This window comes from Carlito syrichta, unplaced genomic scaffold, assembly GCF_000164805.1.
Source record: "Carlito syrichta isolate Samal-C Ts95f unplaced genomic scaffold, Tarsius_syrichta-2.0.1 Scaffold305806, whole genome shotgun sequence".
Taxonomy (NCBI): Eukaryota; Metazoa; Chordata; class Mammalia; order Primates; family Tarsiidae; genus Carlito; species Carlito syrichta.
In genome coordinates, this window is record NW_007249902.1 from 596,182 (window position 1) to 623,514 (window position 27,333).

The following is a 27,333-nucleotide window of genomic DNA, read 5'->3' on the forward strand; positions in this document are numbered from 1 at the left end:
TAGTATTTGTAAAATATATACTTAAGAAAAGTTTGGGTCGGGTGTGGAGGCTCACGCCTGTAATCTCAGCACTTTGGGAGGTCAAGGTAGGAGGATTGCTTGAGATCAGCCTGGGTAACATAATGAGATTCCATCTCTTAAAAAAAAAAAGCAACAAAAAAGACAGTTTGTCTTTTTTTTTTTTTTTTGAGTTGGAGTCTCACTCTGTTGCCCAGACTGGAGTGCAGTGGCTGCTCCCGGTCACTGCAGCCTCGACCTGCTGGGCTCTGGCGATCCTTCCGCCTCAGCCTTCCAAGTAGCCGGAATTACAGGCATGCGCCACCACGCCCAGCTGATTTTTTGATTTATTGTACAGATGAGGTCTCGCTGCTCAGGCAGGTCTCGAACATGTGGGCTCAGGCAATCCGCTCACCTCAGCCTCCCAAAGGCACGGGATTACAGGCCGAGCTACCGAGCCCAGCTGACAGTTTGTCTTTTAATACTACACATTTAGTCATTACCACTTCAAGAATAACATAGCTCCATGATAGTCACATGCTCTAAACTACTTTCAATGACATCTGACATTCACATAAGCCTTTGCTGCTTCAAAGTAGTTTCACAAGTATTGTCTCATTTGACTTTCACAATAGCCTATGGGAAAGGCGAACAGGTCTTATCAGCAGTACTTCTTTAAGGAGGAAGCAAAAAGCTCAAAGAGTTTAAGTGACTTTCCGGTAGAGAGGGATTCTGGAGAGGTTTTTCTGACCAATCACTTGTTCGCTCTTCCTGAAGCCGTATGGGAAACCACATCAGTTCTCCTCACAGATGATGCAATCAGAAGTGTCAGTAATCGAAAGTGTTTCAGGGAATAAAAGTAGGAAGGATGTGTACTCAACCAAAAATTGTTTCCTTCCTTTTAATAATCCATATCCTCAAAAAAAGTCATCAGTTTGGCCTTTAATGTGACAAATTATTCACACACAAACTTCAACTTGTGTTCACTGCACCCATGTTGACTTATGGAAACATCACTAAAGTTCAGCAATTTGTGTTCTTGATATTTTTAAGGTTTGTGTTCCTACTGTTTATAAATGGTGTTAAAAGTCATAAGTGCAGCTTTTCAAAAGGAAAAGACATTTTAATAAGTAACAGTTTAGATCAGAAAATATCCTTACAGTAGCATTTAAGTGCTTTCTTACTTTCAAAGTGTAAAAAAAATTGTGGAAAGTGTTTAAAATTTTACATTTTACATGGAACCTCACTGACACTACTGGATCATTGACACCCTTCTCTAGCCCCTCAGGATCCCTGATATTGATTTGTTCCAGTTCTTAACATGCACTTTCTCGAATGTCTTTGCTCAAAAAAATCTATGAAACAAATGCCCAAGGATTTCTCTTTTATGATCTAGATACTCGCACTCCAAAGAGATGTCTGTACTCTGTCCATTTCAGCATTACTCACAATAGCCAAGATACAGAAACAATCAAAGTGTCCATCTGTGAATGAATGGATTTTTAAAATGTGATACACACACACACACACACACACACACACACACACACACACACACACACACACAAAACGGAATACTAGTCAGCCTAAAAAAAAAGAAAACCAGGAAATGCTGTCATTTGTGACAACATGGATGAACCTAGAAGACATTGTGCTGAGTAAAATAAGCCAGGCACAAAGAGACAAATACATGATCTTATTTATATGTAGAATTTTTAAAAGCCAAATGTGTGGAGAAACATGAGGCCTGATTAGGCCAGCATCACTCAGGTAAACTGGGTAAACTATTTTGAGGAAGAAAATTCCAGAATGAGATTACAGAAACTGTAAAAGCTGAATAGCTTATAAACCTTTGGCTGGCCGGTAAGTGGCTTGCAATCAAGGTCAAACATCGACCAACCAGAACTACCTCATTTGTGTGGCAGGAACCAAATGCGTGATGGGAATCCTAAAACTCACCCTAGCCAAAAAGACCAAACTCCACTGGCAATAGCCTCAGGCCAGTGTCTCTTTGCAGACAGCAGATACTCTTGCTGCTGTCCTGCCTGTTGTGCCCTTCACAACATACTTTCTTTTGAACAAATCTACCTTTCTTAATTCACAACTGTCCTGGTGAATGCCTTCACTCCCACTCCTAGCTCTGGCCATACCATACCATACCATACCTAGCCTGCCAGGAACAGGAAATCACAGAGAAGTGAAGAGTACAAATGGTTACCAGGGCGACAGGAGGGAAAAAGGGGAGATGCAGTCAAAGAGTACAGTTTCAGCAAAATCAGAGGAGTACATTCTTTTCATCTGCTTAGCATGGTGACTACAGTTAGTAATAATGTTTTGCATATATCAAAACAGCTAAGATTTTAAATGTTATTACCACAAAAATGTTTGAGGTGAAGTGCTAACTAGCCTGATTTGATCATTTCACATCGCACACACAAAGAACCATAATGTGCCTGTAAGTACATACAACTACTTGTAATTAAAACTTTAAGTAGAACTCTCACCAAGTCCCACATAGCCTCCCCAAAGCAACTCTAAAAACTAGACCCTTAGCTTTTTTTTTTTTGAGTTGGAGTCTCACTCTGTCGTCCAGGCTGGAGTACAGTGGCATGCTGCTCACAGCCACCACAGCTTCGACCTTGTGGGCTCAGGCAATCCTTCCACCTCAGCCTTCCAAGTAACTGGAGCTACAGGCACTCACTGCCACGCCCGGCTAATTTTTTGATTTATTGTAGATTCTTGTCAAGTTGCCCAGGCTGGTCACAAACCCCGGAGCTCAGGCAATCCCCTCACCTCGTCTCCCAAAATGCTGTGAGTTCAGACTTGAGCCATCGCGCCCAGCCCCCAAGCATTTAATTTTATAGACAACTCTTGGGCTGCTATTCCAGTTAATAAGATTAATGAGTTTGATGTAAAATACAATAACAACTTGTCCTTTGAGAGAATTGTTAATTACTTGGGATGAAAAAAAACTCAAAAAGTTTGTTTGGTATTCTTGTTTTACTATTCTTAGCAACTTGTCAACTTAAAAACCAAGCAATTACCTAAACTGCAGTAATGTATATTTTCCTTTTTGCATATCCTTCTTTCCCAGTCCCTATCCCTGATCAGCTCCAATTCCTCTCCCCAAACTGTTTACTTTCTGGCATTTTAGTTGCTTACTATGACCTATTTATCTATTCTTTGCCTTTTAAACCAAACCAAACAGCTACTGTAGGTACCATTAGTCCGGCGGTTTTCGAATGACCTGAGAGGATACTACAACTCTGAATCAGAATTCTATAGTTTCGAGCTGACAAAAATGACTTGGTCCTTCACCAGAAGATACATCTGACTTCAGTGACCTCTTGGCTCATTTGTGTGTGCCACACAACATGGTTATAGATGGTCTGTTCAGGAAGCTATAAGATGCATAAAACCACAACTCCCCCTACTCTGTGAAGGTATGAATCACACACAGCACGTTTTCTCAATAAGCTCAATGACATAATCAAGCACACCAGCTAATAAGCTTTTGGTTTGAGCACCACCTAATGGCAGAAAATGTTTTTTTCTTTTAATTCTACTTTTCTTCCTGTGACTTGCTAACTTTTGCATTTTGGCTTACACCGATTTAGAAAATGTCTGCTTTCTTGACATAGGTGGATAGTTCAAAGTGTTCAGTTTTCTTTAAAAAAAAATTAGGCCCTTTCCATGCCTACATTGGAATAATAAGCTGTCTTTCTCAGGGAGAATGCAGCAATACAATGAGTACTCTCAATTTTCTATTATATTCTTAAATAACTAAATTTTGCTTCATAATTAAGAAACACATTTAACTGAATCATTTTAATTACTTAAGAGTGCTCAAACTCATCTGCCCTGTATATCTTTACAATAATGTCACAAAGAAAACAGTATGTTTCTGAAAACAATGGTACTTACCAGAATTAATTTATCTAATTATAGCTGCTAAAACCAATTGTGAATGCATAAATAGTGATACACACACCTTTAACAACACATACGTTTAATGTTTTTCAAAAAGTTCTTGTCTGAACCTAATGTTTGTTTTGTGATTCAACAAAGGTAAAATATTTGGGGTAATATAGCACAAACAACTAATGTTTTAAGAAAAGATATTTATTATATACACCACTGAAATTAGTCCCTTAAGAACAATATACACCATGTTTCCTTAAAAGGATCGCTTCCTTTCAAATACAAGAACTGTATAAAGCAATACTGTCAACACAAAACAGTGGTCACATTACATACCTGCAGGCTTAAGCACTGTAATTTTTTTTTTTAATCTTATGGCTAGATATTTTCACTGAAACACAGTGTTAGCACTTAGACAAGATAAAGCTGGAACAGAAGAAAACGTTTTGTTCATGCTTTTAAAGGTTGAATCAATGATATGTCCTTTTAAAAAAGTTATTGCCTTTAACTGCTTTTATGACAATGGTTTTAGGCAGAACAGTTTCTACTTAGCCACCAAAGAGACACACTTTCGTTTCTTAATTTTATTCTTCAGTCTTATCTTTTCTATTTCTCAAACTAGGACATAGCGGCATCACAACTGATGTTTTCCAGTTTTACTTAAAGAACACATACATACATACAGACCAAACTGACACAGTTCAGAATTTAGAACTGTAACTAGTGGAGTACAGAAGAGATATCGTGTCTATGACAACAAAATAAAAGATTATTGGTAATTTTAAGCATAACAAACTAGGTTCTTTATTCAAAAACCTTTTTTTTTTTTTTTTTGGTTTTAAAGGGAAAAGCTCTAGTTTCAACATGGATTTGGTAATCTTAGATTTAGTCAGACAGTCAATGAGACAAAAACACAAGACGTAACTTGTTTCAAAAGTCACAAGATGACACTGCTGAGTACATTTTTCTCTACTTTTTGTGGAAAAAAAATCAGTAATCAATGCTGGAGAAAATATTTTTCAACAGTAACCGAATATTCATATGGGGGAAAAAGAATTATTTTAGCATATTGCTATGATCTTCAAAAAAATATAAAATTAAATTTACAAAATATTGGAAGACCAAGTACAAGCAGTCTGGTATTTGCTTTAGTGTCCAGCACTATCATAATGATTTCTAGCACAAAAGCAAGACGTTCCTGGATCTTAAGTATCTTCAGTAACTGCCAGTGCAACTTGTAACTACTGTCCTTGCTTCTTTGACAGATATCTGCAAGAAATAAAATAAAAATGTCAAAGCTGTCTCATGCTGAATTCATGAGGATAAACCAAGTTCCTTCCCAAGGGAGTTTATTTCAGTGACAAAACTGCTCATAATCTGTTGATTATGTGCCATGCACTGTTCTAAGTACATGCATTGATTCGTTTAGTCCTCATAATAACACTAAGGAGTTTCTATTAGAAGATATTCCTATTTTACAGGTACAAAGTTATACAATCTGCCCAAATCCACACAGTCAGCAAGGGGCAGAACTCAGATCAGAATAAGGCTCCAGAGGCTGCACTCACCGACTACTCCACACGCTTTACTCCCAAATGTGAAAGTTGCTGCACTAACTCGTATTGTCTCCTCTAAATACAGGTCAAACTTCATCTAAAGATCTTGTCTTTCTCATATAAAGACAGTGGGTGGAAGACGCTAAAGGACTCTGACCAAGAGTGTAAAAGATGCAAGATGTTCATCCACTCAGCAGGTGCATTTTTCTTTGTATTATTTATTAGGAATCTACCACTAAACTAAAAGTTTTATCTCTATTTCTCAGATAGAGAAATTTCTCTTTCCCCACTCCATAACTGGTGGTGTGGAGTGGGGAAAGAGTTCTTAAAAATCAACAAACTTAGTCGGACTCGGTGGCTCAGCCTGTAATCCCGCGCCGTTGGGAGGCTGAGGTGAGTGGATTGCCTGAGCCCGCGGGTTCGAGACCCGCCTGGGCAGCGAGACCTCATCTCTATAATAAATCAAAAAATCAGCTGGGTGTGGTAGCGCATGCCTGTAATTCCGGCTACTCGGAAGGCTGAGGCGGAAGGATCGCTGGAGCCCAGCAGGCGAGGCTGCGGTGGCCGGGAGCGGCCACTGCACTCCATTCTGAGCAACCGAGTGAGACTCCAACTCAAAAAAAAAAAAAAAAAATCAACAAACTTGGGCATGTTTTGATGGCACAGTCGGCTCACTTTGTGGCACTGCACTAAATACCATGACTCAGTTACATCACCTGCAATTCAAAGATGGGGATAAAAATGCCCGCTTCATCTTCCTATGGGGATTATGAAAAGAAAAGCTTATTAAATGAAACTTTTTCTCTAAAAAGATACTTTGTGTCAAGTGACCTGAAAAGCCAGAGTTTTATTATTATAAGAATAGCGTCCTTTGTTGTTTTATTACTAGAACCAGATCTTTAAAGACTTAACTCAAAAAAAATTGCTTGTAGTACAAGTTATACCTTTCACTTCCCCAGAGGTTTTCTCCAGAAGTTTCCCCGTGTCAAAATCTTGATATTACATTCAATCTATATGCAGATGTGAGCTTGGAAAAAAGACTGGAAGACTATACACCAAGATGGTAACAATGGTTACCTTTATAAAGGCAAGTCACGAGTAATGGTTTTTTCAGTGGAATAAAGTTTTCTAATTTTTCTACTACACACAGAAGTTACCTGTAATTTTTAACACTATTCAGAAAAAATTTTAATACATTTAATTTTATCCTGACATAGTTGCAGTATGAGAACAGGAATTACAGTCCATGTGATTTATTTATTTATTTATTTTATTTTTTATTTTTGAGTTGGAATCTCACTCGGTCGACCAGACTGGAGTGCAGCGGCTGCTGCCGGCCACCGCAGCCTCGTCTGCTGGGCTCTGGCGATCCTTCCACCTCAGCCTTCCAAGTAGCTGGAATTACAGGAATGCGCTACCACACCCGGCTGATTTTTTGATTTATTGTAGAGATGAGGTCTCGCTGCCCAGGCGGGTCCCGAACCCAAGGGCTCAGGCAATCCACTCACCTCAGCCTCCCAAAGGCGTGGTATTACAGGCTGAGCCACCGAGCCTGGCTGTCCTTGTGATTTATAAAGGAGTGGCCTGCCTAATGTCACACAATCGATAGGCAGCATAACAAGTGTACACTAACCTCTCAAGTTCTCCATACTAAAAGCAGTAACAGCATGTGGGAGGTGAGTTCATGAACAAGGCAGAGGTTAAGATGAAAGGGGAGAACACTTCAAGGAAGATGTCACTGGATTAGAAAATATTTTTAGAATTCACCCATTTTAACTAAAAATAAAGAGTTACATATATCCTGGGTCACTATGCAATTTGTTCATTCATTGGTATAAGAAGCAATTAACACTTACCTTTCCCAATACTTGTGATTTAGCTCCAAAAAGTCATCTAATTTTGCTATTTCCTTGAGGTATTGAGTTAATTTTAAAAGTTCTTTGTCTTTATCTCGATTTAGGTGTGCTTTCATAAAAGGCCTTATCTGTTAGGAAATAAAAATTACTCAACACTTCACACTATGATAAGGAAAACTAACAAATCTACATTCTTCTATCATTTAAATGAGAGTTAATGAGGCTGAAACATCACCAAGGACATCAATACTAAAACTTACCTTTATATAAGCCTAAGTTTAATCATCAGAAAGTCACGTATGTTTATAATACAAATGAAAAGTTCTTCCACCTATTTTATCTAACGCTATCTCCTCTTCAGGCTGAACCTGACAACACCAGCTTTCTTTTTTTGTTGTTTTTTTGTTTGTTTGTTTGTTTGTTTTCAGTTGGAGTCTCACTCTGTCGCCCAGACTGGAGTGCAGTGTCCGCTCCCGGCCACCGCAACCTCGACCTGCTGGGCTTCGGCGATCCTTCCACCTCAGCCTTCCAAGTAGCTGGAAATACAGGTGCACGCTACCACGCCCAGCTAATTTTTTGATTTACTGTAGAGATGAGGTCTCGCTGCCCAGGTGGGTCTCGAACCCGCGGGCTCAGGCAATCCACTCACCTCAGCCTCCCAAAGGTGCAGGATTACAGGCTGAGCCACCAAGCCCGGCAACACCAGCTTTCTTATATGGCTACCCTACCTGGCAAAACTGCTTAGACTTTCCTCTTCTATTCATTCCAGTTGCTCCGTATTAAATAATTTTATTCATGGTATTTCACTCATAAAAAGTTAATCCAAATACAAGCTTGATCTAACAGGGAAGTAAGATAAATTTTAGCACTGATGATTTTCACTTCATTAGTTTTCTATGAAATTTTTATATAGCTGAAATATTATACATTTACATAATCTGTTCCCTCCATTTTATCATAAGCATTTTTCTTCATCATTAAATTATCCATAAAAATCATTTTTTAGCTATGCAAGAGTTTTCCATAAAAAGAACTGTCCTATTTTTCAAATGTTTAAGGTTGACAGATTTTACAATAAAAAACGCTCACTGAAAAAGCATTATTTCAAATTATGAAATCAGAATAGTATACAAGGGTGGAGAATTACAATTATAAGGACTATCGTATCTTGACTAGGATGGTGGTTATATGAATGCTTATGCTTATATGCACTCTATATCTAGATTTGCACAAACAGCCATGCTTAGAAAAAAACAGAAGACTACATACCAAGATGGTAACAGTGATTATCTTTGGAAAGGAAAATCAAGAGTAACCGGTTTTTCAGTGGAATAAAGCTTTCTTTACAAGAATTATCTTTACAACAATTTGTTAAACTATAAATTTTCTGCATTTTATGCTATAGCTCTAATCAAGAGTTTTTACTGTTTTTGTTTTTTTGTTTTTGCTCTGTCAACCAGGCTAGAATGCAGTGACTCATTCATAGCTTACTGCACCCTTGAACTCCTGGGTTCAAATGATCCTCCTATCTCAACCTCCTGAATAGCCAAGACTACAGGCACACACTACCACATCTAGCTAATTAAACAAAAAAATTGTAGAGATGTGGTCTACTACATTTCCCAGGCTGGTCTGAAAATCCTGATCTCAAGTGATCTTCCCACCTTGGCCTCTCAACGTGCTGGGACAACAGGTATGAGCCACCACACTTGGCCCTGAGTTTTGCTTTTTTAAAAAAGACATCAGTTCAAATATCTGTATACAACTCAAAATAGCCTTTCAAAATGTTTTAATTAATTTTACATAAAATGATATATTTGGGATCTGCTTCAAAATATCGAGAGGGCAGTGGAGCAAACATATCCAAGTCTAAACTACCCATGAACTGGATGACACATACATGGAGGGTTTGTTAAACAATTCTATGTAGTTCTGTCATATTTGAGTTTTTCTGTTATGTATTTTTTTAAAAACCAGACATAATCATTTCTAAAGCACACATGCTAAGGACCGAATAAATCATACTTAAAAGTATTAATATATCCTTTTTCTCATTTGGAGAAAATTCAAATTGATCATCAGTTATTAATTTTATATGGTAACACTATGTAAAATTAAATGTAAGACATTTAATCATTGTCACTTGCTGAGAAACAACCTCAAGAAATCCAAATGAGTTCACTACCGTATCTATTAAGTGTAGAAAGGTTTTAAGTATTTTCTATAAACTTTTCTTCTATCACTGGAAAAACACACCACCAGGCTGAAATGGACAGAAGAACACCTTCTGAGGGGTGCACTCTCATCAGAATAGCCTGGCGCCTGCCAGAGACCTCCACAGCTGTTGGTGGGATGCCATGCTGTTTGAAGGGCACAGCAAGAGCCGTTAGGCGAGTCTGCCCAGCAGCGAGCACTTGCAGGAGAGTCCGGCTTCGAGCCGGCAGAGCAGCAGCACTGTTTCCCAGCAGCAGCCGTGCTCTTGGGGGATGACAGGCATGACATAATGGTGCAGCCAAGACAGTTTCTGCATAATCCTGGGCCATATGGCAATGTTTTAAAGCATCCCTTCATTCAACTCCTAGAGTTGGAAAGGTAATATAGTAACTTTTAAGCTATAGCAATACATTATAACAAAGTATCCAAGTCTAAACAGCAAGAGAAGATTTAAACTGAAAGAGAAAGTACAGTGTCAGTGGTTAGTAAATAAAGAGTTTAATTCTAGGCCCTCCTAAGTTATTTTCACTTTCCAAACATTTGGCCTTAAGCACTGTTAAACACCAAGACTAACATACCTCAATAATTCTGGTTCTAAAATTTAAAACAAAGAAAGGGTGAGTATCTATTATTCACCTGATTGGCTGCACTTGTTCCAGTAAAATGATTGTTTACTGTACCATTTTTGAGAACTGATCTAAGTGATCACTAGAAGCACAGGCAACACATTATGACCATCATCCTGTCTTATATCAAAGAAATATTTTTTGAAACTTAAGATTGTCTACATTAACTGAATTCTCTTATTCATCACCAAAATGGAGTTTTCAGAATATCAACTACTTTATTCATGACCAATGATCACATTCTTTTAGTTCAATATATACTCATATTCACAATGCCTTCCCCATATATTTCAAACCTTAAGACCAACAAGCTTATATTTAAATAGAACTACTTAAGCCGATGTGATAGCTCACGGCTGTAATCTCCAGCACTTCAGGAGGCTGAGGTAGGAGGATTGCTTGAGACCAGGAGTTCAAGACCAACCTGGGTAGCATAACAAGACCCGGTCACTACAAAAAAATAAAAATAAATTAGCTGGGCATCATGGCACATGCCTATAGTTCCAGCTACTCAGGAGGCTGAGGCAAGAAGATCACTTGAGCCCAGGAGTTTGAGGTTGCAGTGACCTATGATCACATCACTGCACTCCAGCCCTGGGCCACACAGCAGGATCCCATCTCAAATAAATAAATAAATAAATAGAATTATTTTAAAAGTAAGCAGTTTTGTTTTTTAAGATCTGCATGAAATCTTTTGGATACTTCTACCAAGCATATTATAAAACCGTGATAACAAAGCACAGTACTTAAGACTATTTCTTAATTTCAGAACTGCTCCCAAGACAATATGGACAGATAATTCATTCATTTGCAATCGTTGATGTGAATTTACATCATTCTAAATTATGTTGCTGGTTGCCACTGAGATGAATTTATCTCATTGTGGAAGACTGTCTTTTTGCGTTTATAATCTGAATAAAAATACCAATTATGGAATGCTAGTCAGAGTGGTGCCTGAGACAAATACTGGATATGTCTGCAACTTTCAGCTGTATTGTGAAAAAGGTGACAATTTAGAAATGACCGTTTCACTTGTGCTTAACAACAGAAGTTCAGCAATCAGCCTCAGATATTTTTATTTTCACCTGCTCTCAATATTAGAAAAGTGAAAAATTTGCCAGTCGCGAATGTGTTAATAATTACCTTAAAAGAGGTCTTTTGGTAAAAGATAAGCAAGAGATGACCTTGGAATGCCTAAACATACCTCCTGAATTAGAATTGTGAGGATGGGGACATATGTAGTTTTATGAATTCCTTCAGTGAGTTTACCGGGTACCCCAGTTTTAAAAAACCCTGCTGTAAGTAACACAAAGAACCTGAAATTCATAATACCACTTCATGCTGCATCAAGAGATGAGTAGGGCCCAAATGTTGGATAGGAAAATAAAGCTTCTTCTAAACGCATATAAACTAATGATTCTATTTTTAAGAGAAGCTAAAGGTCATCTCAAAAATCATTCCTTGAACATCATGACCCCATCTCCTTGCAAGAACAGGTAACAACCATTAGTTTCATAGAAAATCAGGTTTAACCAAATTGCTTCTCAAAACTCAACAATGTGTTTTTGTTGAACTATATTCAGGAAAAGCACTTCTCCCAAAGCCTCAATTAGTAGCTGTTTTTTTGTATGTTTTTTGTTTGTTTGTTTGTTTGTTTTTGAGTTGGAGTCTTACTCTGTCGCCCAGACTGGAGTGCAGTGGCCGCTCCCGGCCACCGCAGCCTCGACCTGAGTAGCTGTTTTTTTAAGAGTAATATAACCACTTTTCTTCTAGTCAACAGTTTCTATATTTGGGGCAACTTACTACCTAGATTAGCATTTGAAACTATCCTCACTATACGCTAAAGATCAAGTCAACAGTCTATAAGGAAGGCTTTAAAAATGTACTTTCACCAGCCTAGGCAACACAGCAAGACTTCGTCTATACAAAAAAAGGCAAAATCTAGCCAAGTGTGCAGGCATGCGCCTGCAGTTCCGGCTACTTGGGAGGCTGAGGCAGGAGGATTGCTGGAGGTCAAGGCTGTCAGTGAGCCGTGATCGTGCCACTGTACTCGAGCCTGGGCAAAAGAGTAACTCAAAAAAAAAAAAAAGAAAAGTAAAGTAACCTCTTGTTTTTCTCTCTCTTGTCTTTTAAAACTACTAAGAGCCCAGCTGGCAGAAAAGTTCAGCACTGAGAATAAAAATATCTCAGTGTCAGGATTTCCACTTCAAATGGAGGCTCCATTCACATTAGTACCATAATATAGAACTATCTTTTCCACTTTCATTATTGTGCAGGCAACTACGGGTACCAGAAATTTTTAAGTTTCAGACTTCTCTTTCACCAATTTTATGCTGCTACCAGGATGAAATGTCACCATCATGTCCCCACAAGATTATAAGCAACTGCATGCTAAGATCATCACTGACCTAGGAGCCAAGTCACTAGATTCCAACCCAATTCTGTCATTAACCAGTTACATATAAGATCTTGGGCAAGTCATGAACTTCCTCATCCGAAGATTGTTCCTAAAGTTATAATTCTACACATTCCTTGTATAAAAATTTGTGAACACCTCTGTAGTTTCCATTTTAAAAGGAAAAAACAAAGTGCTTTGCTGCCAGCTTTCTAGCTAACCAGAACATCAGAGATTCCAAGATTTGTATACCTAATAAAATACTGAGGATTCCACTTTTGCAACGTCAGTAAGCCCATAGTGCTCCCATAAAACTAACTAAAAACACTTGGATGATTTGTCTAACCAAGGAGATACCAATGCAAAGGACAGAATGTTCAATTTTATATGAATTGTTTTAAATAAACTTTTCTTGCCTGTGACCGTAATAATACAGTTATTTCCAAAAATATATGAAATTCAACAGTTCTACCACAACACAGTCCAGATTACATGAGCATATAACAAGTGAAAATATGTCTTACCTTTAGTCCATTCTGTGGGTTCATTAGAAAATTTCTTCCTATATCATCAAACATAATGGTGTTTTTTTTGCTGTAATACTCCGAAAACTTTCCCCATATAACACCAAGAGGCTTTACCTTAGAATAAAAGTTTAGATTTAACTCAAATTTTATCAATAGTTCATCCTGTCTTAAAAACAGAGATACTGCATACTCCCCTGCATAACAATGCCAGTATTCTTTCCTCCTGTGAGATGGCTATCTAAGCACAACCCACTTTGAAGCACAATGTATCTTGCAATGTTCAAACTTCTGAAAGGTTTGTTCATGTCTAACTAAACTAGACTCATTGTTAAGACTTTCCATAATTTTAACATGAAGATTTTGAATAAAAGAAATAATAATTATATAATTTAAAAAGGCTCTAACGTAATTGTTTAGATGTCTGCTAAGCAGTCACATGACTTTCTTGGCTAATACTTGTCTCCTGGGAGTTTCTGAGTCACACGGGTCTGTTTTCAAAACTAGATCATTCCTTTAATGAAAGAAAATGTATCTGGCTCTTTCAATTGATAATTTAAATATTTTATAGAAAAACAAATTGTGTCTTTAATTCCATGGCAGAGGTGCATAATTTCTAGGGTATTTGACTGCTTAACTTCCAAAGCACCGTTATTTGTTATTTCTGAATTCCTAAACTGAGACTTCAAAAGAGATAATTATATAGTGACAACTGTTGGTACTTGTGTAAAGTCTCTACAAGACTACCAAGAAATAACAGTCATTCTCTGTAGGGAGAATAAATTTGTGGCTGGGGGCCAGGTGGAAAGAAGACTTTTCATTATGCCTTTTCCTTTAAAAAATATATTACACATTCAAAAAATGTTTAAATAAATTAATTTTTAGAAAAAATATTTTTGCTGAAGGCAGAAATCTCATTTATGGTAATATGAGATTATATGGTAACAATAATTGTATGAGATTAAGTGGTAGTAAATGGGGATAGAGGCTGTCACTTAAAAATGTGTGTTTTCTTCTACAGTTTAATAGTGTCCTGTCTACTACAAAGACTGTTACTGAAATATTTTAATTTTACCAAAATACTATTTTCCTGATTTTTTTTCACTATTTACTAGTGAAACAAAATCGGTAAAATGAAGATAAACACACAGGAACTGATACAAAAGGCCATATTTTTTTGTAGTTAACAAAAGCGTCAAGAAATATGACAACAGAGGTCACTCCTTATTACACCCAGAGTTAGAAATCCTATATCCTCTTAAAAAGTATTGTCATTCAGTAATTAGGTCAAGCACCATTTGTTCCCAAAAACATGGACTACTTTGTTTTCAATGAGAAAAGCAATATTGCTGACCACAGAAAAATGTGAAAATACAGAAAAGCACAAAGGAAAATTTTAAATCATCGATAATCCAGTCAGTACCAAGGGTAACAACTAGATATTCTGATGTATTTACCTCCAGGCTTTTTTATAACCAGCAGCAGCCTCAGAGAGTTCACAGATTCTTTGTTAAGCTAAGGGGAAGCCTGAAGCAAACAAAGGTTAAGAACTATTTTCTAATGGCTTACAAACACTGTTCTCTAAAATATTTCCTTCACTTTAACGTGTCATGAAAATTTTTAAGTCATTAAACAGTCTACTACATCAAATGACTAGCTGCATTCCATTATATGGATAACAACAATTTATGTATCCAATTCCCTATTGTCCTATTATTTTTATTCCTTTAATTTTCACTGTTACAAACACTGTTTAACATTTCCCAAATTTTCCTTAGCATTAAGATTTTGCAAAGGCGTTCTTTTACTTTAGTAGGTAATAAACTATATTTTCCCCCGATGTATGCAGTACTTCCTTTACTGAACGAACCAAGTCCCCATCCGCTTAAACCATTCTACTTATGATTTTGATATTTTTAATACTGTCTCACCTAAGTGTTCCTGGTATGCTATGTTCTCCCCAATTCCTATCAGTTCGTATACCCTCAAAAGGCATAACCGTGTCTCACTCATCTCTCTATTCCCAGCGGTGCCCCTACAGGGCTTCAGAGATAGCAGGTGCTCACTAATATAAATAGCTACTAGATGAGTAAGCAAACTGAAGAACCCTCATCTTTTTAGCCCAACCCATTTCTGACAGTTCTTGCTGCTATTCACCAGGAATACACAAACATCATCCCAAAGTAGATGCATCATAACACATCCGTTTTATTTCATATAGGGTAGGGTGAGTATGTTTTGGTTTATTGCTATCTTCCTTAACAATATTCAGTATTTTTTTCACCTCCTCTGTCCAACAACATTGTGCTGTCATCATCACAACACAGTTACCCATGACCACAAGTTCCTTTCCTGACAGTCTTGCTTCAAGATCCTTAATTTTATAACTAGAATTCAAATACATAACCTTAAACACATTTTCCTCTGTCAAATCCCAACTGCTACTTTATTACTCACTCAGATGAATTTCTACACTTTCTGTAATAAATCAGTATAAATACAAAAAGTACACCAGAAAGTGACCGCATCTTTAAATAGAAGTAAAATGACTTCTTACATCTATTAGTCCTCTCCTTGGCGTATGCACTGTTATCATGGCAGCACTGTCCAACATGAAGGTAATCTTGTAATTTGCATTTGTGCTCACTCCCAGTTCCTAAAAACACAAATGTTCATGAGGATAAAACATACCACACAGAAAACTGCAGGCTTTCTGAATATTCTAGTGCAATTTCCCATATGCCAACTTTCTACCCTACTGGCCACTACATCTTGCTAAACAACTAGCAAGTATTTTAGGTTCACTTAAGTCAATAAATGGCAGCCCAAGGAAAATAAACTAGAAACAGATTACTTCCTAATTTACCTTTGTAGGAGAAGATCACCTCTTTAAGTATTACATATCAGAGCAAAAGAAGGGAAAAAAGTATTACTGTAAAATGTGAGAGAAAAGTAGAGGGAGAACTTAGCTGTACCTTTTCTTAAAAAAGGTCTTAGGCATTCAGTACAATCCACCATTAAATACACTTTAAACGGACCTCTACTCCAGATATTGGCACTTATTTATCTACTTAACTCCCTCCAATAAGAATAAAAATCAGTTCCAGAACTTTCAACAAGATAAATGCAGTTTCAAAATATTTTAAAATGGATTGTTTTCTAACACTTACTTTCATTTTAGCTTCAATCCACTTCATATTCGTTGCAGCTAAAACATGAGGAATGATAATACAATAAATATGAAAAGTTTGAATTTCATTTTTTAAATATGTATAAATAAGTTTTCTAAGCAAGACCAATAGTTTTAAATGCTTTGCAAATAATAGCTCCTAGCATATTTATGGTGATTTTCTTTTAAATATTTATAAAAATAAACTTATTTTAGTGTGTCTTCCAACAACACTTATCTACAAGATTCAGGTAACTGATGCGCAAAAGAACTCTGAACCTAGGAAATGTATAAAGAAAACCCAAACTCCTTTTTACAAACAACCTTGCTATTGCCACTATTCTCTCCCAATTCTTAAACGTAAGGTTGCCTGGATCTCAACTTTCTTCCATGTTTCTACTTCTACTTCAAGACAATGCACAGGAATATGCAGTATGTCAACAGAAGCATATTGTTATATGTGAAAAGTTTATGTTGAAGACCAGCAGTTAGGTTCAATGAAAATTTGCATTTTGTCAGGCTCAGCAAACTACACTGAGTCTAGCAGCTTGTAACAAGAAATGTGAGATGCATTCATGAAGGATACCTACATTATATATTTGCTCACGGTCAGATCAACCAGTTTTTGGATCACTGAGACGAAAATTCTAGCCTCATCTTTATGTGCCCTACCGGTCCCAAGTTACTGGACTAAACTATATAGGTATTATTCAAGTAAAATGTTTAAAAAGAGGAAAAGCAGTTTAATTATTTAAAGTGTGTGTACACAGGAAATGCAAAAAACGTATGCACATTTCAAGTATGATGTTCGCTCAAAAGATGGTGTTAATCAAATGAATGCTAGCGTCACCATGTGACAGGCAAGACAAAGAAAATGGCTAAAGTATGGTTGAGCTAACGTCATACTATGCTTTGCTAAGTTAATTCAACTTCATAAAGCAATACATAGATAACATCTCCAAAAATGTGCATACACTTTTTTTGGCACCCCCCCCTGTATTTATTAAAAGCAAAAGGGGTTCCTGAGTTCTCAATATAAAAATCTTTAGCATACACACAAAAAAGAATCACCTTTCATACAAAACAGATCAGTTGAACTAAAATTTTAAAGATCACTGTATCTATGATGAAAACAGTCATAAGACAGGAAAATTTTAAATTCAATACCTATTTTGTATCTATAATTCCCAGAAGAAAAACACAAAGTCTGACAGAAAACAGTTTCTAATTATTAACTATTATATGTCAGATTAGTACTAGTTATTATATTACTAGTTACTATATTTCTAACTAACCTTAATACAGGTTTAGTTATCTCCATTTCTCAGATGAGCAACTAAGGCTCGGAGAGATTAGGTGACTCTCCTAGTGTCACACAGTAAGGACAGAGCCAGAATTAAGATACTAGTCTATTTAACTCCAAAGTGAAGTGCCCTTTTAACATACTATCACAAAACATCATAGTTTACAAAAATAACTTAATCATTGTAAAAAGTTCTCTAACTTTATAAGTCTAGTTTAATAACATATGGAGGGTAAACTTTTTTCTCAAATGTCATCTTAAATGTCACAGTTGCTAAACAAAAATTTGCTTACCAGGAAGCTTTCTTCATCCTGTTTTATTAAACCAGAAAATTATCATAGTTCAACTATGTTTTTAATTTCAACAGTTACGAATTCACATTATCACTGAACAACAGAAGTAGTATGATACAAAGAAATTTACAGACTGCAACAACTATGTGGCTACTCAGCAAAGACCTAATACAATTAAATATAGCACCTTTAATTAATAGGACTTGATTTAATTCAAAATCAAGGTAACCCTTCCCTGCAGGTAACATTGCTGAGGGGCAACTTTAAATATTTGTGGGAAAGTGGGATGTAAATAATGCATTGTTTCATTTTACGAGAAAATCTTGCTACAAAAAAATGGCAATTCAGTTGGGCATGGTGGGTCACATTTGTGATCCCAGCACTTTGGAAGGTCAAGGTAGGAGGATCATTTGAGGCCAAGAGTTCAAGACCAGCCTGGACTACACAAGAATTAAAAAACTAGCCAGGTACGGTGGCTCAGCCTGTAATCCCAGCACTTTGGGAGGCCAAGGTGACAGGATTGCCTGAGCCCACGGGTTTGAGATCAGCCTGGGCAACTTGGTAAGATCTTGTCTCTACAATAAATCAAAAATTAGCCAGGTGTGGTAGTGCATGCCTGTAGTTCCAGCTACTTGGAAGGCTGAGGTGGACCCAGCAGGTCAGCAGTGGGGTGGCCATGAGTGGGCCAATGCACTCCAGCCTGGGAGACAAAAGTGAGACTCCAACTAAAAAAAAATAATAATAATTAAAAAAATAATTAATTGGGCATTGTGGTGTGTGCTTGTAGTCCCAGCTACTCAAGAGGCTGAAGAAGAAGGATCACTTAAGCACATGAGTCTGAGGTTATAATGAGCTTTGATCACGTCCACCTTGGGAGGCTGGTGCGAGAGGAACACTAGAGTCCAAGAGTTAACAAGGCGAGACCTCATCTCTACAAAAATCAAAGAAATTAGCCAAGCATGGTGGCATGTATCTGAAGTCACAGCTACTTGGGAGGCTGAGATAAAAGGATCACCTCACCCAGAAGGCTGAGGCTATAGTGAGCTGTGATTTGCCACTGCCCTCCAGCCAGGGCAACACAATGAGACAACAATTCAAAAAATATATATATATAATTTAAAAGTGAACTAAATAGTGTGCATAGTAATAAAGGAGATTTACTTCTTAGAACAAACTCATTATCTTATTACAGACCTGTATGTTCTTGGCATAAACCACAGACCACAATTTTAGTAAAACTACTTTAGTCCATATATTAATTTTTTTTAAGTAATTCATGTTGCCTTTATTTCTGGAGAACTACGTCACTGTGACTTATTTTTAAACATATCTTGCTTCAAGTGTTTTGAAGCATGAGTGAGGAAAAATGGAGAAATCAACAATATTCTTAAGCAGCAAGAATTCCACAGCAAAGATTGGAAGGAAAAACTAACCAAGGTGGGGCCACTGGGAAAAGAGGCCATTTTCACTCTGACACTATAACATACTCTTGTCCTATATGTAACTATCTCAGAGGTATTTGGTAAATATGGATAAGTTTATATTGTGCTATATGCTTCAATTTAGAAATTTCGTATTTAAACACAGGTCATTTTAAGTCACGTTTGTACAGAGCAGAATAAAATTAGGAACAACCTATTTCCACGGAAATCTAAACAAAAAAATATAGCTTACACCAAATAACAATGTCATAATCCTCATATGCAGATGTTAGGAATTCATGAAGATATGGTCGCATTAATTCTACCCCAGTCTCTGCACAAGACCTGTGGTCTGAAAGGAAATGGATTATAAATAACTATTAGTTTATTATCAGGGACAAGTACCCAATATATTATGAAATATAAAAATACAAACATTCAATTGCAAACTGGTTTAGACTGCATTACACTGGATGACAAAGAGATGTCTTTCAAAACATAATTTAAAATCCTTGAGATCCAGCTTTAACCAATCAATGTGCAAACAGCAGTATTGTAATCATAGGCTTAACTAGTAAACTGTAAATGTTTTTCTCATCTAGTCGCTAAAGTTTAGATGAAAAACAAACTAGGTTCACCTATACTCACCATTAGTCAGCCAACTTGCAGATATAATCACATTTTACCAAAATAATAGGCCCAATTAAATAATTTTAAAATAAGTGCACATTAACTTATGATATATATTTAAAGCTTAAAATTAGAAGTAAATAAAAGTTTAATATCAGCAGTTCTTGCCAATATTAGGGGACAATATTAGGGGACAAAATGACATCTTTATTTTTCAATTGACATGAGAAATCTTAAATTCAAGAATCTGCCTGAATAAAAACAGAAAACCAAGGATAGGATACCAAAAATGACTTTTTAACTATTCCTCATAAACACTTAAAGGTTGGTTAATAGGGAATAACTTGGTTAAATTATGATGCATTCACAAACTAGAATTATATACATATATAATAATATTTAATGTGAATTATTTATTGTGAATATTATTATTACAATAAATAATATTTAATGACTAAAATGTCCAATCTATCATTAAGTTAAAAAAAAAAGGAGGTACAAACAAACACACTCTAGAAAATACACATCAAAATACTAAGAGTGGTCATCTTTGGGTTGCAGGATTAAAGATGACTCTTTTTTTTTTTTGCTTATCTTTACTTTCTATAAAAAATAATTTACTTTTGTTAAAAAAAAGTTTTCAAATATTTCATATGAACCATGAGGTACTGCTGAGAAAAACCAAACAAAAGAAAAAAAAAGTTGCTGTGGGAAACAGAAGATGAAAAGCATTACTAACTGACTCACCAAATAATGTGTAATCAACATCTAGTACCAAAAGCTTTTTCCCTTCCCTGGGAGGATTCAAAATTTCCACTTTGTATTCTTTTACTCGGCGAGAAATTTTCAGTAGGTTTTCTTCCCTAATGAAAAAAATAAAGTCAGATAAAATGTTCACTTTTTCTCACATGATAACTAATGTCTTCTAAAGTGTAAAGCACTTACCTATTTTCTACTTCAACTACTTCATCTTCAATATCAAAGTCATTGACAACATCATCATTGTCAGGGGGTGGACCCAAGACATCTTCCTAATAAGACGGAAAACAGATTTGTTTTACTGTATTATCTTTACCATAACAAATACATGCATAGCATAGGAATCAAATGAGAGGTACAATTTGAGTTCAAGAGGCTTTCAAGAACACACTGTAAAGTTTCCACAATTAATAATTTGTTTATGTCCCCTGGGCAGATTTACTGTGCTAAATTTGACCATTTGGGTTACTACTATACTTACAGGTAACTATATACTAAAAAATTCCCCAGCATTCATTTTCTGCTGAGTTAATTTCACATTCACTGTGCAGCTTTTATTTTTCATTGACTGCTAGACTGACAATTTTGCCACAATTAATACTATGATACAACAGGGTGTAGTATAAATCATAATATCTTCAAAGGGACAAATGGTAACAAAAGTAAACATTTACCAAGCTCTCCTCACGAGTTCCCATCATCATGATTTTAGTATTTGGTTTCAGTTTGAGAGCTCCAAGCTTAACATCATTTTCTGCAGGTTTGCCTACAATACAAGCAAATGACTGTTTTCTCACTAAAGTTCAGGTGCTGGTTTCACTATTCCATTACACAAAACCCTAACATTAAAAAGTTCAGTATAGATGCCACAGCAGTTTTTGTTTTTCTTATATTAACAAACTGTTACTGCTGAACTAGTCATATCAAAGACACTAAAGTCAAAACTAGCAATACAAGGGATCCCCCCTCAATTCCATCTTAGAAGAACATCTTTATTCAACTAACTAAACAAAGTATATTCATGGCTTATTTTGTTGTTCAAGATGAAGGTAAGTGCTGTCCAGGAGGCCTTAAAAATTGAGTGTCTAAGATAAAACTAGATTTACTATTACTCAAAACTCACCCTTCAATGATATGACAAGCACGCACACCATAAAAATACCTTTTAAACAGGATATGAAAGCTGCCTACAATTTTAAAATGTCATCTTTACTTTTGAAACAGAAAAGACAATTTGGGAAGAGTACAAGGCCCAAGCATGAAAATACTATGGGAAAAGGTAAACATCAGAAAATAAATGAGTTTCACCTGAGACTTCTGTGCCAAACAAAGATTTAACAAGCAAACACAACTGTCTAAGGAATCAAAAGTAATCTTACTAGTGGTGGTATTTTTAAGTAACCTTTAATATTCTTACTTTTACCACTAAAACAATTTTAACATCTCTAAGAAATCTTCAAAGAAAGACTTATTAAAGAAAACGACAGATAATAGCAAATAAAAATGATTAAGCAAGTATTAAATTCATAATACTTATTAAAATCCATACTATACAAAATCCAATGCATAAATTTGAAGTGGGGAGAGAGCTACCTTTAACTTTGAGTCCAAGTAATTTTTGGCGTTCTGGCAGCACTCCTGTGAGAGTCTTGAGAAACTGCTTGAGATCCAGCACAGTGTCATCTTCTGAAAGTGTGGTCACTGAATACTCCTGTCCACCCCATTTCACGATGATAGGGAGGGCCATTCCTGACACATAGGAAGCAGCAACTTTCCTTCAGGAAAAAAACACCTAGAAAGGAAGACATATATGATGAACAAGCTAAAACAGATACTGTATATCAAAGCCAAACTTATAACTTTAAGTTTTGTAAGTGTGTGCATTTGAGCCCTAGTTTACAACCTGATGACAGAAAAACAGGAATTTTCTCCATACAGAAGTGCTACCAGAATTTCAAAAGATACTAGGGTTCAAAGTCAAAGTTCCCTCACACTCCCAATTTTTGGCTTGGAGGTACTACTTCAGAATACTCTACCAGATTCTGTTGTTCAACTGGAAATGTACACGTATGAGCTGCCTATCACTCCTGCTCTCTTAGTCAGATTTATGCTACAGCAAGTTCCTCCATGACAGATCATCCACATTCACTTAACATTTCAAAGATGGTGTGGTAAAGGACACAATAACTCTAGAGCCAGAACCGCCTGGGTTCAGATTCCAGCTCTCCCACTCAAGCTATTTGACTTTAAGAAGTAACTTCACTGCCAATGCCTAGGTTTTCTCACCTGTAAAATAGGGATAATAATACTACCTACTTCTTAGGGCTCTTATGAGGGTTAAAGTAGTTAATACTTATAAGTCATAGAATGCCTGGTATATAAAGTGTTGGCTAGACAAAAAAAAAATTTTAAACTGAAAGCTATGTGCCAGGCACTGTGCTAAATAAAGAGTAAAGAACCATTATTTGTTTTACTTTATTAATTGGACACTTTTTACACAAACTCATCTAAGTCTATTCAGTAAGAGTTTTCCCTCTTTTGTAATTAAGGAAACAGGAGTTTTGAGAAGCTATGTAATGGACACACAGTTGGTAACAACTGGCCTTCTTACTAAATTTGATGTTTCTTCCCCTATACAACTGTCTCTTTTCAGTTGGACTTATAGAAGTTAAGGCACCAAAGACCAATAAATATAAAACCCCCACACACAAATCTAAGCACACAAAGATTATACAGTAACTGCTACTCTCATCAATAATCGAATGTAGGTCTCCTTTCCCATAAAGCTTTTGACTTTTTATAAACTCACTCCCCTCAGAGGTCAGAGAAATGGATTTTCTAATCTCAGAGTGATGGTGTTTCAAATGCTTTCACTTATTTGATGAAACATTTTATTACACTCTTCATGCAACTATTGGGATCAACTGCAAAAGGAAAATTTTGAATCATAAATTTTGAACCATAAATTTATATTAATTCATATAATATATGAGGGGGGACCACCAAAAAATCTAAGTGATTTATTTAAAAATGATGTATTCATTCTTACATGTTTAAACTTCAGTCACCTTCAAAGTACTCTCTGTTTGATGCAATACACACATGGAAATGCTTTTTCCACTGTTGAAAACAATTTCTGAACCCAATTTTAATGCTTTTTAGTGCTCCTGCCATTTTTTTTCACCTCTTCCACACTGGCTTCCTTTTGAGGACTTTTTTTAACCGGGAAACAAAAAAAAAGTCACTCCGGATGAGATCGGGTAATAGGGATGGTGGGGCATGGGGGTCATGCCGTTTTTTGGTCAAAAACTGCTGAACACCCAGTGTGGTGTGGGCAGGTGCACTCATAAATCACTCATTGTGAAATGAGCAAATGTGTTGAAATAATCTCCAAAAAAAATTTCACTGAAGCCGAATGCAACCTCAGAACAATGCTAGCTAGTACACTGATAGCAATGGGTTCCTAGACATTCACCTAGCGGGGGTGGGGGGGAACCTGTAGACAAGAGGCCTGGCCTCCAAAAGATAATTCAAGTTTTCTGTGGGCTCCCCTCATAAATATATATTTATTCCCTTAAGTTTACAATGTGTTCTACTGAAATTTTAAAGTGGGTTAATTTAGGGCAATATATTCCATTTCAGCCCCAGTACATACTTTAAAAACGTTAGGATGTTCAATAAAAAGCCAAACGGGTCTTTCAGTCAAAAAGGCAGCTTAAATATTTTTCTGTTAGAAGCAGGAAGAAAAATGATTATTTACAAGAGTTAGGAAGGTAACCAACTAAAACAGCACGTGTTGTGATGGGCAAAGTAGAGAGTTTGGAATGAGATCACTCGAGTTCCAAGTGACCCTGGACAAGTCACCGTTCCTTTAGGACAAGTGGTTTTCAAAGTGCACTACCAGGAATAACTGACTGACCTCACTTGGTAACTTGTTATAAATGTAATCAAGGTGAAGACAAGGGTCTTTAGCAATTTGTGTCTTAACAACCCTCGTTCCCCCATCTCTGATGCATGCTACAATTTTGAGAGCTCCAGACTCTTCAATGTTCTCAGTCTTAAAAAAGAAAATGTGCCAGATGGCATAGGCTCTATGCATTTAATAAAGCAGCATACAGCATTATGAAGCACCTATGCTACAAGTGGGAATTTCAAGCTGGCAATTGCCTTAAAGCAGGAGTCCCCAACCCCCACCCCCACCCCCAGGGGCCCCACAATAGGAGGTGAGCAGCAGCAGTTCCACATTGCTCAGGTCAGTGGCAGCATTAGATTCTCAGAGGAGCCCGAACCCTATTGTGAACTACACATTCAAGAGATCTAGGTTGAACGCTCTTTATGAGAATCTAATGCCGGATGAGCTGAGGTGGAGCTGAGGCGGTGATGCTAGTACTGGGGTGGCTGTAAATACAGATTAACATTAGCAGTGAGGTTTGACTGCACTTCCCCTACCCCACCCCAGGAAAAACGTCTTCCATGAAACCAGTCCCTGATGCCAAAAAGGTCAAGGTTGGGGACCATTGCCATAAAGGACCAAGAATAACAAAAGCCACATCAGAAAAATTTTAATTGCCTAAGTCCTTAAGACTGTTTTTAACAATGAAACTCTTTTCATCATTATTGAGCTCGTTTACACCAATGAGCAGAACTATAAATGCATAAGTTATTTTGTTCTCATATTTAACCTTCTTTTTCACATAATTCTTAATACTTTGTATCATTTCAGACCCCATCAAACCTGAAAAATGATGGGGGGGGAGTTTAAAGCTGGCAATCAAGCCCAAACGAGCAAGCAAAGAGCGCACCTTTTTGATAAAATAGTAAATCTGGAATCAAGAACAGTTGTTTAGGTTAAGAGATCTTCTGCCTAACATACTATGTTGACTTTGCCTGGTCAGTTCCCACATCTAGGACTCAAGTCTTCTCAATCACAAGATGAGGCTATTAATACTCGGTGGACAAGAGTAGTATTAAGGCATGGAATGACACTTGTGATAGCACTTTGCAAACTGTAAAAAGCAGTAAGAATGGCGGTAGCGACAGGACAAAAACATGCTAAACAAGTTAATTATATCATTTAATCTTCACAGTCCTGAACCAACAACCATTGTTCTCATTATACACATGAGAAACCTTAAAAAGAAATTAAACAACTTGCCCAAGACCACACAACTAAAAATTCCGCAAAAGCGGAAATGGAAACTTTGCAAGCCGCAAAAGCGAACTCTTTGGGAACTGATGGGGGAGGGAGGAGTCGATTTTGCAGCAATCCTAACAAAAGGTAACTAAAGTACTAAGAACTCTCGGTCAGGACAGCACAGCAGTGGCCGCTGCGAGCCGGTGCAAGGTGACTGGGATGGGACAGCATCAGAGGCAGGCAGAGCCTGCAGAGCAGAGGGAGTCGGGATGCCTTCAGAAAGAGGGGAGGGAAAAGGTGGACAAGCAGTGAAGTCCTCGAAATAAGGCAAGAAGGCCGGATGGGAGAACAGCGGCCCCCCGGGTCAAGGCCAGGGACCTGGGCGTGGGACGAGGACAGCCACGGTCCCCAGCCCGCCGCAGGGCAGGCTCCGCCACGCGCGCAGCGAACCTGCGGTCCCCCAGCCCCAACGGTGCCTCCACGGGCAGCGCGCCAGGGCGCCCCGCGACCCCTCACCTGGAGCGCAGCGGAACCAGAGACAGCGGACGCAGAAACCGGCCGCAGCGGAAGCGAAGGCGACCGGAAGTGCGGGGTGGGACCGGAACCGGCTGACGAACCGGAAGTGGTAGTTTGAAACGTAAATGCGCTGGGCATAGGAGAGGTGCTTTCCTTGTTTCTCTTCGGGTCCTGATCCTAAATAGCCGCTGTCAAGGATCTCCACAAAGCGTCAAGGAAACTAAGCCTTTCCTAAACTGTAACTGCCGTGCAGATGCTCATATGCCTATGCCTAGGTGGCTGCCGGCCCTCGCCGGCTCTGCGCATGCGCCCGATGGCGGGCTCTTCGCGGGATGGGTGCTTGGCGGTGACGTCTTTTGTATTGTTTAGCCGAAGTCGGAACTGGGGGCGGGGCCGGACGGGGCGGTGGCTTCTCAGGTGTGCCGAGGTCTTTGTGGGATTCGGAACTAGGATTCGTGACTGTTGTCAGGTTCTGAATGTGGCTGAAAAAGGTGATCTTTGAGAACTGAACTTGAGACTCCCTCCATGGCCCCAGAGGCTACTACCAACATTAATAATTTCAGGGATTTTGAATTTACCCAGTCTAAAGGGAAGGGAACCGAGCGCGGTGACTCACACCTATAATCCCAGCACATGGGAGGCAAAAGCGAGAGGATTGCCTAAGACCAGGGGCTCCAGACCACACTGGGCAACTTGGCAAGACCTCGTCTCTATAATAAATCAAAAAATTAGCCGGGTGTGGTGGCTCATGCCTGTAGTCCCAACTATTTGGAAGACTAAGGCGGAAGGATCGCCTGAGCCAGCAGGTCAAGGCTGCCACTGCACTGCAGCCTGGGTAACGTGAGACTTCAACTCAAAAAAAAAAAAAAAAAGACAAGAAAGAGAAGGGGTAAGCCTAAGTGACTCGAGAACCAAGGAAGCAAATCTCGATAAGAGAGCTGTGGTGGAGAATACTATATTGTATCGGGTCTTATTTCCACTCTCCCATCCACACCTTCATTCCTCTAAATGCAAGGAAA

General features: G+C 37.7%; 1 protein-coding gene across 2 annotated transcripts; it reads right to left on the reverse strand.

Annotated features, from left to right (window-relative positions):
* Positions 1-4,101: 4,101 nt before the first annotated feature.
* Positions 4,102-26,410, reverse strand: UBLCP1 (ubiquitin like domain containing CTD phosphatase 1). Of its 2 annotated transcripts, XM_008062736.1 has the most exons (11): positions 26,315-26,410; positions 22,258-22,456; positions 21,339-21,430; positions 20,851-20,936; positions 20,653-20,768; positions 19,529-19,627; positions 16,260-16,297; positions 15,647-15,745; positions 13,090-13,206; positions 7,331-7,458; positions 4,102-5,187 (listed from the first exon to the last, which is right to left on the reverse strand). In XM_008062736.1, the coding sequence occupies exons 2-11, from the start codon at positions 22,409-22,411 to the stop codon at positions 5,160-5,162; spliced, it is 957 nt and encodes a 318-aa protein (XP_008060927.1). In that variant the 5' UTR covers positions 22,412-22,456; positions 26,315-26,410; the 3' UTR covers positions 4,102-5,159. The 2 variants fall into 2 exon arrangements, with proteins under 2 accessions (XP_008060927.1, XP_008060929.1); XM_008062738.1 differs by lacking the exons at positions 4,102-5,187; positions 7,331-7,458 and adding an exon at positions 10,606-10,620.
* Positions 26,411-27,333: the final 923 nt, after the last annotated feature.